We start from the raw sequence: 12,726 nt of genomic DNA on the forward strand, positions 1-12,726 counted from the left end.
GTCCAGCTATTATATAAGCTATGTTTGGGGAAAGATTGTGGTTAAGTGAACAATAAGGTTACTGTCTGTCGCAGTAACATGCACACCAGTTACTTCCATCCATCACCAATATGTTAGACTTTTTTTGCGTTAGGGGCACAATATTTACTTCATTGGCATTGGACTTAAATCTTTGAGTGGTGAATCATCCAATATGGAAGTAAGTGTGGTTTAGTTTGATCATCTACTTTAGTTAAAAATGAAAAGAGTGAGCAATTAATTGCTTCCTTGCTAAAAAAGATAAATGAAGAGTGATAATCATGGGCATCAAGTCAAAATAATCTTCATGTGGATAACTGAAGTGTGTAAGTTTGCAATGATATCAAGTGTGCCGGAGCTCTTTTGCACATGAACTAAATGCAGAAGATGAGGCAAAAGCAATGTGAAGTGTTTTGATGTCTATTTTATTTCATAGCTGTAAAAGTAATGTACACTTGGCAGTCAAAACAGCAACATAGAGCGGCTTTAAAGCAAGGTTATTCTGCTCCCAATCTGTTGGACTGAGAGAAAGGGAACGCAATAGATAATTTCTCCATAAGGTTTAGCCGCCCCAAGCATGGTTGGTCCCCCTCCAATATCCTAGCCTAGGCTCATCTCCAATTCAAAACACACATAAATAACGTCGCTGTGATTAGCAATCCCATCAAAGGGAAAACAGGCCACTTTGTGGAACATGGAGGGTTTTTGCAATTGGAGTAAACATTTTCAATTGCCTCTGCATCCTAGTCATGATTGGGTGCAAATGAGGAGAGGCAGTCATTAATTCTGGGTGGTGGGTGGGGATGGAGGGGAGTGGGCAGAGGCATGGCACAGATGACTGGCTGATAAATTCACACTCATTCCAGCAGCTGTCTGGAAGAGTAAAGTGCCTGTATCTCTACACATGGCTGCCCTCCTGTTCCCGCATCACAACATACTGAATGAAACAGTCAGAGGGAAATACAGACCTTCAAAAGTCTGTGCACTCTCTGAGGGGATGTACAATCTGGCATCAAGTGTCTGGCATGGAGGCTCGCCTCATCAGCCGTAGAGCAACTGCCCCCTCCGCCTCCACCCCCACCCTGCTGCCGCTGACCAATTTTAAGAAAAGTTGATAAAATCAGGAAATATTAGCAGACCGGCTCCTCCAGAAGTTCGGAGACAAGGCACCTTTGAATAAAGCTGGCTCCCTCTTTGAACTTTCCTCTCTTGTTTTCACATCAAAAGACATGAAAGGGGGAGCAAAAAGCAGGACAGCCAGCCCCCAATTCCTCTCCCTTGAGTCATGGCTGTCTGCAGCAGTCGTGTCCTTTCAAGGAACAGCCAGGACTACAGCCAGTCATTAACAATCAAAGTTTCTCCCTATCCTTCTCTGATGCTTCCTTTTTACTGCTACATGTTTTTTATCCAGCTCAGTCATTAAACCCTGATCCTCATGATGAAATACTGTTTCAAGAATGATCACAAGTAAAAAAGCATCTGTCTCAGGGTATAATTAGTGCCATGCCATTTCTCCTAGATGCTTTGCATGGTAAGGTTTCCAAAATGTCATACCCACTAATTTGACCACTTTTTTTCTGGCAAAGAAAAAGAAATCGGTTGCTTTGAAGCTCGAGGAACCGATTGCATAATGATGCTACAGCATGACTTGGAAATAAAGCTATTCTACCTGAGAAAGTCACCAAATATGAAAAAGTATATCCTTTTTCTGAAGTAAATGAAATGACCAATGCTCTGCAGTGATAAGTGTACAAACTATAAATTGTTCGTCTTGCTGTAGCAACTTGACAAGAAGTTGTTCTTTTTTTTGCCCTAATTTGGTTCTTCTAACACAACTAAAAACAAAAGTGCTGTCAATGATTCACACCAACATCCCAGATTTTGAGGATGTTATTTATTTAAGTAAAATACATAAAGAGCTGAAGGGTTTGTTCACCTCCTCTATTGAAGAGTTAGTTTGCAGCTGGATGTTCAGAGAAAGGAGATGGCAGCCACACTCACTTCTAGCCAGTTGTGTATATTCTATACTTGGTAATGGTAAACTGCACTTCTAAGGTACACTTTCTGTAAAGCTCAGTAAAGCTAATTAAACACAGGAAAACCTAAGTGGCATCCAAGTGGTCTAAAGACAAATGAAAATTAGCCATGAGATGTTGATTTGAGAATTAGAAATAAAAAGAGCGGATTGGCTTTGTGAGTGCGTGGCTCTCTCCTCCTCTCCTGAAAAGTAAACACCAACATAACCAACCATTAATGTAAATATGCACAGATGAACAGACTGCAATGGACAGCCAATCAACAGACAGACGTCAGCGAGCGCTTCCAAATGAACAGCAGGTAGCAAAAAAAGAAAGAGTACCTGTGACGGTTTGAGCAGCTCCTGTTGCAGCGCAGGACAAGGACGAGAGCAGAAGAGAAGAAAACAGGTTGTGAGCAGTCAGGATGCAAGCGGACTCATATTTCACTGGGGAAAAACATATTCATAAGTGATGAATAAAGCTTTTGAAATTCATTAAATTCAATCTCCATATGCTATTAGTGCAATTTCCCGCCAATTAAGACAAATACAAAAAGCATCATGATGAGTGATCATTCTATTCTTCCACAGGTGTATACGATCCCTGACGTAACGGGCCCTTTCCTCCCTTCACCCAGCGTTATATTAATATGGAGGAACAGAGTGGATGTGTGGACTTTGTTCATGTCCCTGATTGAGATTCCAGCCCTGCTCTGCTCTCGAGCAGCCACTGCCTGGAGGCGCACCCATGGGACCCTGCGGTGGATCCTGGAGAAGAGAGCACCCATTCGGAACGGTGCCCACCCAAACTGGCATCTCGCAGGGCATGGGAGACTGGCGTGTTCCCAAGTCCCCGCAGCAGTGCTCAGGGCCTGTACCCTCGAGAGAGCTTCCATCATTCATTGTCTGCTATTCATAAACAACCCCCCCGCCCCCCCCACACCCAAACCCTTTTCTCTCGCTCTCTCTCTCTCTCTCTCTCTCCCTCTCACACACACACACACACACACTTGCACTCGCTCCCCTCTGCAGCACACCGATATCTACATATTTTACACACTGTCTTTTTTTATATCGACATTTCACACACACTTTGGAGCTTCTTTACTCTGGCTGTGAGCAGTGTGGGCTTCAGTGGCGAGCGTACAGTATGTCCAAGTGACTGCTTGTCTCGCTTGTCATTGCCGGCGTAATAAGGGTGTAAGGTATGACACATGTCCTTGTTAAACTCCTTTGTGCATTTTCAATGTGTCAGCAATTCCCTCAGGACAAAAGACGTGTGAGTGACAAATCACACACGATGGGAAACACATTTTGAACATTGTCCAGGCGCATGCTTCAGTATCTCGCATGGCTTAAGCCTCGGCTTCTTTCAAAAAACGTCAGGTGTCAGTGAAAACAGTGTCTTCATTATACGTTAATTCAACATAATGAGGCTTCTGGGGACAATTCTGCTTCAGCTGAAAGGGATTTGAGCAAAACGAGGCTGCGAGGTTGATAGCCAGACTCAAACTCGAGCTTGAATGAGCACAGCGGATGCATCCCAGTCCAACCAGCCCTCAGGACAGCCCATAATGAGGCTTTTGAGCCGCTTTAATTGCCAGGTAATTATTATGTTGTAGCAACATTATGTAAATGACTCATTATCATCTTGTATATGTAGTATATATCTGCCCTCCTTTTATGTTACAGGACTCTAAAATAGAGCAATGTATCTCCCTGACACTGGGGCATCTCAGTGTTTAATCTTGTCAACAGACACCTACACACATCCAAACAGAGAGACTTGTGCTATAGTGCGGTGACACCTTCCCTAACCCTTCACTGTGATCCACTTCCTGCTGGTGGCCTCTGAAGGGGCTATAAATAGCGTAGTGGCTTGTCTGCCGTGATCCCCTTCTCTTGCCTGTATCTGCAGCACATTAGGTAGAAGTTATGAGGTGCCAGCTCGCCTGTGATTAGATGTCATGGCTGTCGCTCTGCTTAGACAGTGCTGATAGACAGATTTCTGGGGAAATGCGTGTGATGGCATTCTTGCGAGTGCAGCCGTTGCACCAATCTGTCAATCACGGCGGATGAGAGCAGGCAGGCCAACCATCTTCCAAATAGTGTCTGTCCTTGTCTCCTCACCTCTTCTTTTCATCCAGAGCAGAAATAGCGAAAGTGGAATTTTCCCCCGTTTTCTGTCTACCTTAATGCTACATTTCCCACTGGAAACACGCTTGTTGTGAACATTTGAAAGGGCATGTTTTTAGCACTCCATTATGTTTTCTATAAGACGTGAGGCTCCAAGTGCTCTGGCATTCAGGCACCTGTGTTCAACACATTGTCACTCGAACAAATCCATAATAATGTGCATTACTTTTTTAAATCACAAAGGTAAACAAAGATCTCAGGATGTTTGTGTGGAAAGGGTGGCACATAGCTTCTGCTATATATATATATATATATATATATATATATATATATATATATATATATATATATATATATATATATAATGCTGAGTAAAAGCAGTGGGGTAACACTAATGAGGCAACATTTCTTCACAGTACTAGTGTGATGCCTTTGAATTAATGTTCTTCCTTTCAGGTAAAACATTCCCTTGCTTATTTATGCTCATAATCTGCTGCGTGTTGCGTGTCAACCTAGTGTGTGATCGCACTGCATAAGAGGACACAACAGAGTTGGATGCTGGAACTTTGTTTAGTTCCCCATAGAGATCCACATTGGGTACCTTTGTGTGTGTGTGTGTGTGTGTGTGTGTGTAGCGACGCGTTCTCACTGTGCAGCCCACTATGTTTTCGTTTAATTAGAGGGATCAGAGGTTCAAACTTTTTCTCTTCAAGAAGTCGAACGGAGAAGCGAGCTCCTGCAGAGTGGACCCAATAAACACACGCGACTTTTGAGGTCAGCATTTTCTCAAAAGAAACTGATCAAAGAGTTTCGTCTGTCCTCGCCAAAAAAATTGGAAGAAAAACTTGTGCCTGACACCTCGTGTAAGTCTTTGTTGTCAGGGATAATCGTTTCAGGTTCACATTAAATAATTAATACATTATCTGTAGATTTTCTGTATGAATTGGAAAATTGACAAAACAATCGAGAGAGCCAATAAAACGCATTTCCCAGAGCGTTCAACCACATTGCCCTGTCTTCATCATCATACAATGCTTTTGACATATCCGTCTTAACAAGCAGTTTACTGGAGGAAAATTAAATTGGATTGGCACTATTTTCTGACCTTGTGTAACGGACTTGTTCAGGACACAGAAGAAGTCGGCTCCGTTGAATTTTTCCAGCACTTGTTTATTTTTCTGCAGAAGACAACACACATACATTTCCTTCCAGTCTGTCTCCGCACATCAACCTCCTTCAACGGTAACTCACTTTTTTGAAAGTCAGACGGAACTACCGTAAAATAACAAAAGAAAACACATACCTGCAGAAGACAACACACATACATTTCCTTCCAGTCTGTCTCCGCACATGAACCTCCTAAACACACAGAACAACGTATACAGGGAAAATATATGACAAGGCGGCCGGATATGAACAGTGCAATTGGCGCCAAATAAAAACACCCACAAAACACGCATTTCTGCCGTCCAAACTATCAACCCGACAGCTGGACACCGCGAGCGCATCAGCGACCATCACCGTGTCCAACAAACGGTTACATTTGAGAAGAATAAAACAAAACAGTGCGACATATTCTCCCTACGTCTTACCTTCAACGGTAACTCACTTTTGTGAAAGTAAGACGGAACTACGGGAGCCTAGGAGGTGCGGAAAAGGCAAAACGCAACCTCCGCAGGAAACAGACTCAACTTTTCAAAATAAAATTCATACACACTCAACAAGATTGTTGAATAACAAACAAAAATAAAACACATCGAAAATAGGAAATGACAGTGTGTTTTTAACTCCGTTACATTCACCCCCACTGAATTTTATCAAACATGAGCACGTACTACAAAGTGCACGCCGAGGAAAACATCACAAATTCACAACTTACAAAGGGCCAACATCAAGAAGACCAACATAAAATGTATCCCACAGGGATGAAGTGGTACGAGAGCATTACTAACCTCCCAACCCAACAACTGGCTACAGGGTGCCGTCTACACCCCACAAGACCCAAACACAAAGTGCAGTGCAGTACAGGTTCATGACATGAAAAGAAAAGAAGAAGAAAAAAAACAGTGGGACATCAAACTAATACAACGGTTTCCAGACCCATAAAAACATAAGCTACTGGCTTATGATTCATAAAAAGTAAAAATCTGGAACATGGAGTTGCAAAACAGCCTCAACCTTAAGCTACTCCTGGACAACATCCTGCCTGGACATGGTCTGTATAAGCCTATCTACAGGATTGATTAAACGACCAAATCTTGACCTGCCCCGTGTAGCAAAACGACTACAGTGTGTAGGAGAGACCTGGACCACAGTATGCAAAGTGTCAGATGTGCTTTCCGTCTGTGTCATAGTGTCAAGTGCAAAATCAGACTGTCTCACATCTGATGAGACATCTGCAGCAGCCAAAGAACAAGAATCACAAGTCACAGACCGATCAGTCGTGCAGTCTTCAAGTGAGGTAGCTGTGTTCTGGAGGTCAGACGTAACACTCACGTCAGTAATGCCCACCTCGCCCAGGCTTGGCGCAGACAACTGAGTAATCCATTCAATGGTTCTCCTCTCCGAATCTACAGGCACCTCAACAGTCAAGGGACCCTGACCATCTCCCATAGCTGCAGGAGGTTCTCTGTCACTTTCGGTAACATGGCTTCCACTGGCCACACTATAAGACTCAACCTCTCTCTCAGACGAGGCCTGTACTGCCCCACCACCATCACCTCCTGAAGCTGAGGATCCTGACACTAGCAAGGATGAGGCCAGGTCAGACATCTCACGCGTATCCCCCACAGGGAGGAAATTAACCAGCATCAGCAAGTTCCTGTGGATCACTTTCTCCCGCCCAGTGATTGCGTCACGGATTCTGTACGTGTGTGTCTCCGCATTCACATCCACCACAGTATAGACAGTCGAATCCCACCTGTCAGCCAGTTTCTTTTTACCCCTTTCCTTTCTGTTGGCCAAGAGCACCCTGTCACCGATCTCAACATTGGATCCCTTTACCCTTCTGTTGTACAACTGGACATGTCGATTCTGTTCCTTTGTAGCATGGACCTGGGCAATAACCATTGCTTCCTTTAGATCATTGGTGAGGCCAGCTACATACTTCTCATAACTCACCACTGCAGTGTCATGAAGAACAGCACGAAAGAGGACATCAACAGGAAGGCGGGGGATCCGGCCAAACATGAGGTAGAAGGGGGAATAACCTGTCGTCTCATGTTCTGTGCAGTTGTACATGAACGTCAGAGTCTGTAAGCGCCGTGGCCAGTCAGCTTTCTCTTCAGGGGGCAGTGCTCGAATCATGCCACCCAGGGTCCGATTGAAACGTTCCACACTCCCATTCCCCATTGGATGGTAAGGGGTTGTGTGCGATTTCTTAACACCCGAAACCCTGAGAAGCTCACTTATCAGCAGACTCTCAAAGTTAGCGCCTTGATCACTATGGATCCTTTCAGGGAATCCGAAAACACAGAAGTACCGGTCCCATAGAACCCTAGCCACCTGCTTAGCTGTCTGGTCTTTACATGAAAATGCCTGAGCCATCCTTGTGAAATGGTCAGTTATCACCAAAACATCGACAGATCTGTTTTTAGAGTTCTCAGCTGACCAAAAGTCAATGCAGACCAACTCCAGAGGCCGGGTTGTTGTTATGCTCTCAAGGGGGGCCCGTCCTTCAGGCTCGACTGTCTTACTTACGATGCATCGCTGACAATGACGAACATAATCTCTCACATCCCTGTCAAGGTTTGGCCAGAAAAACCTTTGTCTCGCCAAGCTGAGACTCCTGGACTGAGCTTGATGTCCGGCTTTATCATGAATCCCCTGCAGAACCTCAGTCTTCAGTGAATCAGGGACAACATATTGAAACCGCTTTGCCTTGGTCTTCTGGTCCCTTGAAACCCTATACAATACACCACCCATCAAAGTTAGGCGGTCCCAGTGCTTCAAGTACCTTGTGACCAAAACAGACTCATTAAATCTTTCCCTTCTAGAAGGCCTCCGATGTCTCTCGACATAAGACAGAACACGAGAGAGTGTCCTATCCCCCAACTGCTTATCACAGAGGTCCTTCACAGTGTAAGCAGGTAAGGCGTCTTGACCAGGTGGAACCAACTGAGGTAAGTGTTGCAACACCTCAACAGCACGGCCCCTTGGACCATCATCCCACTCAATGTGTGAATGTAGCACAGCAGACACATCATCCCTCGCAATAACCTGAGTGTGCATGCTCAACGGACTGCATGCCAACTGGACGTTGTCACTCAAACAGGAGGGCTCCTTATCATGACCGGATGACCGGAAGGCATTTTGAACAGAGAAACTCGACATGTCTTTGACTTCTGTGAGGAGACCTGCATAGGGTTCAGCGAGCAGTCTGTGACCAACACTCGTCTTAACAAACGGCACACGACTCAGCGCATCAGCTACAACGTTCTGTGGGCCCGGAACATATTTGATATCGAAATCATAACTCGCCAACTTAGCAACCCAGCGTTGCTCACAACAATCTAGCTTTGGCTTTGTCAGGATGTGAGTCAACGGGTTGTTGTCTGTCCAGACAGTAAATTTGTGGCCTTTCAGCCAATGACTGAACTTTTCGCAGACTGACCATTTCAAGGCTAGAAACTCCAACCGATGAGCCGGGTAGTTCTTTTGGGACCGAGACAACGACTTGCCGGCAAAAGCAATAGGCCTAGCCCGTTCTTCACCTTCCTGAATCTGAGACAAGACCGCACCTATGCCATCTAAGGACGCATCAGTCGACAGCATGAAGGGACGGTTGAAATCGGGGTGAGCCAAAACGACACTGTGGACCAGTGAAGCTTTCAGACTCTCAAAAGCCTGTCCCTGCTCCGGTGTCCAGTCAGCTGCACACAACTTCCTGCTCGACAGTTTGTTTCTGTGTTGTTTACCTCTTCTCTTTGCACCTTTTAACAGGTCAAAAAGCGGCTTGGCCAATGCAGAGTAACCGGGCATGAAGTGTTGATAGTAATTCACCATCCCTAAGAAGGACCGTATGCGCTTCGGGGACGGAGTTACGCCATCCGGCTCCATGAGATCAGTGACCGCCATGTTGGTGATGTTCTCAACCTTGCTGGGGTCTGTTGAAACACCATTCTCATCAACAATGTGGCCAAGAAACTTTACAGACCTCCTGAGGAAGAAGCACTTTTTGGGAGATAACTTCAAGTTGTGTCTACGCAGCCTCTTAAACACCGTCTCCAGGCGCAGCAAAGCAGTCTCCTCATCAGGTGCAAACACTAGCAAGTCATCCAAGTAACACAAGAGACTCAAATAATTCTGGTCACCAAAAATGCTCGTCATCATGCGCATAAAGCTCCCGGGACTGTTGCAGAGGCCCTGCGGCAGACGATTGTACTCATAGAGGCCCATGGGAGTGGTGAAGGCAGAGTACTTCCTGTCATCCTCGTGGAGTGGCATATTGTAAAACCCGGAGGTCAGATCCATAGTGCTAAAAAGGCAGTTCCCCCCTAGCGCTGCCAAACAGTCTGCCTGGTGAGGAAGAGGATGAGCATCCTTCAGTGTCCTTTTATTTAGCCAACGAAAATCAGTACAGATGCGGAGATCTCCATTTTTCTTCCACACAAGCACCAATGGTGAAGCATATTCACTAGTTGATTTTCTGATGATCTCCTTTTCCTCCATCTCGCTCAGTACCTGACGTAGTTTTTGGTACTGAGCAGGAGGCACTCTCCTATACGGGAGTCTGAATGGCCTGTTATCTGACAGGTGTATGCGATGTACAAAGTCCTTTGCCTCTCCACAATCAAGATGGTGGCGCGAAAAGATGTCCTCATACTGCACCACAAGGTCAGCCACCCTATTCTTACAGTTCACAGACACTTCACACGACTCAATGTCAACCGTACTGAGCCCAATTGAGCCAAGCATGTCTTTGGAAGAGCCTGCGACAGCATTAGGAGACACAGCCGTTTGGGTGCAGCCGGCCAGAGGAATCTCCGTCTGTTCAACAACATCCATGTCCTCAAGCGCTGCACATGTATAAACATCAGCCAACTTTGCGTTTCGCCTCAAAAGCACAGGTTTGTCAGATGTATTGATGAGCTTCAGCGGAACCTGTCCGTCTCCAAAAAGCGTAGTCACGACCCTCGCGACCAGAACACCTCTTGGAGCCGAGCGAGATGAAGTGGGTTCTGTTATAACGGTGCTACCTGGAGAAATAGCAGTGTTCTTGGGAAGCTTTCCCCAAATGAGATACTCACGGCCAGGCTCGAGGCAGGTGGCAGAGTTACACCTGACTGTACCGACTTTGTCAGGAACATCACTACCTCTCCATGGACTGAGACCTGAGAGCATAGACAGAAAACATTCAGTGTCTGGGTCTCTGTCTGAGTAAGGGCCAGACACCGTCTTCCAATAAGACGTGCAAAATTTAGACTGATGTAGGATGTGTTTTATAACATTCGTCCCTATAATCAACTCATCATGCTGTCCCGGGACAACGAGTGTTGGAACGAACATCTTACAGCCATACACTTCCATCTCCACATCAAAAGCACACTTGGGCCTCACACGAAGTCCACCACATCCCACAAGGACTACATTGACATCAATTTGCTTTTGATCGGTTATCACTCCAGCACCTCTCAGTTTGATCTCAGCTGCTTCGCTAATGCTACATGCCATGGAGCCACTGTCCAACATACCACCTATCGTCACTGCCCCACCCATTACCACAGGCGTGTAGAAAAGACTGTCACTACTGCCAATTCTGTGAAAATTCTGAAAAACAACAACCTCAGATCCATCACATGAGTCTCTCACAGACGTATATACAGTCTCAGCATCAGACATGTCATCTTGTTGGGAGTTTGTTGTGTGACCTGCACTGCCCCCCTCTGAATACAGGTCAACTAGTTTCCCCCCGACTGGTGTTGGGTCGAGTCTTTGACAGGGCAGTTCAGTTTGGTGTGGCCAGAGGCATGACAGGCAAAACAAAGCCTTTCGGACACACAGTGCGAAATGGTGGTATGGCTTGAGTCATTACAGACCTTACAAACTGCCTCTCTGGAACGCTTTTCCCGAGAAGCACGCTGGAACCGCCCACCCCGAGTCGGCTGCAAAATGTTGTGAGACTGCATTTTCCCCATCATCTCCTGAAACATGTCGACCATACGGGTGAGAAGTTTCTCCTCTGACTGCTGGAGATTTTGCGCCACAACTGGTACAAAGGGACGACCCGAAACATGACAGGATTCGCCTTGAACTGGGACAGATGGTGAAGAAGGACAAAGAGGATGACACACATGATGCTGGGCCTCGAGAGAGGAAGTTGAGGGACTCGAGGTGAGGCACTGCACAGTCTTCGCCTGGGCAATCGATGGCTGACCGGACTGCTCAAAGGCGACTGTGGCGATGTAGTTTTTCAGTGGCACCATGCCAGAAGCACCCTCACTAGCCCTCAACTCACGTTGATAATCATCAATCCTCAGCTGAACATCACGTGAAGTCCATTCGTGAAGTGGTTTAAACTTCAGAGTGCAGGCCAGTTCTGGGTCAGGACAGTGTTTGACAAACATAAGAGCCACTTCATCACTCATGTTCTCCGTCCGCTTCCCTTGTCTGTGCAAACCCTCCAGAGCTAAGTCAGCAGCTTTGTTCAGTCGTATCCAGTAGTCAACTGGGTTTTCTCTATGTCTGGGCAAAGTAGCATAAAAGTCTGCGAGAGGAAGACATGAAGGAGCGACACTGAAGTAGTGGAGAAGAACATTGTATATCCGTTCAGTTTCCTGTCTGACATCAAGCACCGGATCACTACGTAAGGCAATCTTCACTACATCTCTAGCCTTGCCCATTAAATGGCACATAACTTCCTCTGCTTGGTCACAAACAGGGATCTGTCGTTTCCTGAGATGCGTTTTAGTCATGTCAATCCAGTCCTGGACTAGGTATTTGTCAGTACTGTCACCTCTGAACGTCTGAAGTCCTTTATCAGAGTTCACATGGACTGTCACCTGGGGAGGACGGTCATGTCGGTCCACATTAGCGTGTGCGGTCTGAGTGACAGTAGACTGGTGATTGTTTGCCACGTTTACAACACCAGCTGACATTAACCTCTCGACAATAGATTCCCCAATCTGAGCACCTAACTGCCCTACCATGTCTGTGAGATGGGTGATGGCATCAACATCATTAGTGTATGCTGGTGTATGACATGGAGGTGACTGGGGTAACACATCACCATCACTGTCAGGAGTAGATGTAAAAGGACCCCTCATTAACCCACCAACCGGAGTACAATCTGGGCTCTGACCCAGACCTGTATCACGATTATCCGGTGTTAGTTTAGAATAACCCACATTCCTACTGCCAGCAATATGACTGAGCCAAACACCCCTCCCCTTCGGCAGACTCGGGCTAGCAAACTCATCCATAGTTATTTTAACGGCCGTTTATAACCAATAAGTGTACTTGCGTTGTGTATTTAGAACCAAAACCAACAAAAACAAGAGATAATAATATATATATAAGTATATCAGTAATCAAAAGTGATCAACATACTGAGGATA

The 12,726-nt window shown here is 45.8% G+C and overlaps 1 protein-coding gene across 2 annotated transcripts in view; it reads right to left on the bottom strand.

Annotated features, from left to right (window-relative positions):
• The window catches only part of cadm1b (cell adhesion molecule 1b), a 127,941-nt gene that overhangs the window by 34,840 nt on the left and 80,375 nt on the right, over nt 1-12,726 (bottom strand). For both annotated transcript variants that reach the window (XM_068585457.1, XM_068585456.1), the window contains exon 2: nt 2,378-2,398. In XM_068585457.1, coding sequence (XP_068441558.1) covers nt 2,378-2,398 — 21 coding nt within the window. The remainder of the gene's footprint in view (nt 1-2,377; nt 2,399-12,726) is intronic.

The sequence above is a fragment of the Clinocottus analis genome, unplaced genomic scaffold (genome assembly GCF_023055335.1).
Source record: "Clinocottus analis isolate CAN_PGR_092001 unplaced genomic scaffold, fCliAna1.0.p SCAF_2, whole genome shotgun sequence".
Taxonomy (NCBI): Eukaryota; Metazoa; Chordata; class Actinopteri; order Perciformes; family Cottidae; genus Clinocottus; species Clinocottus analis.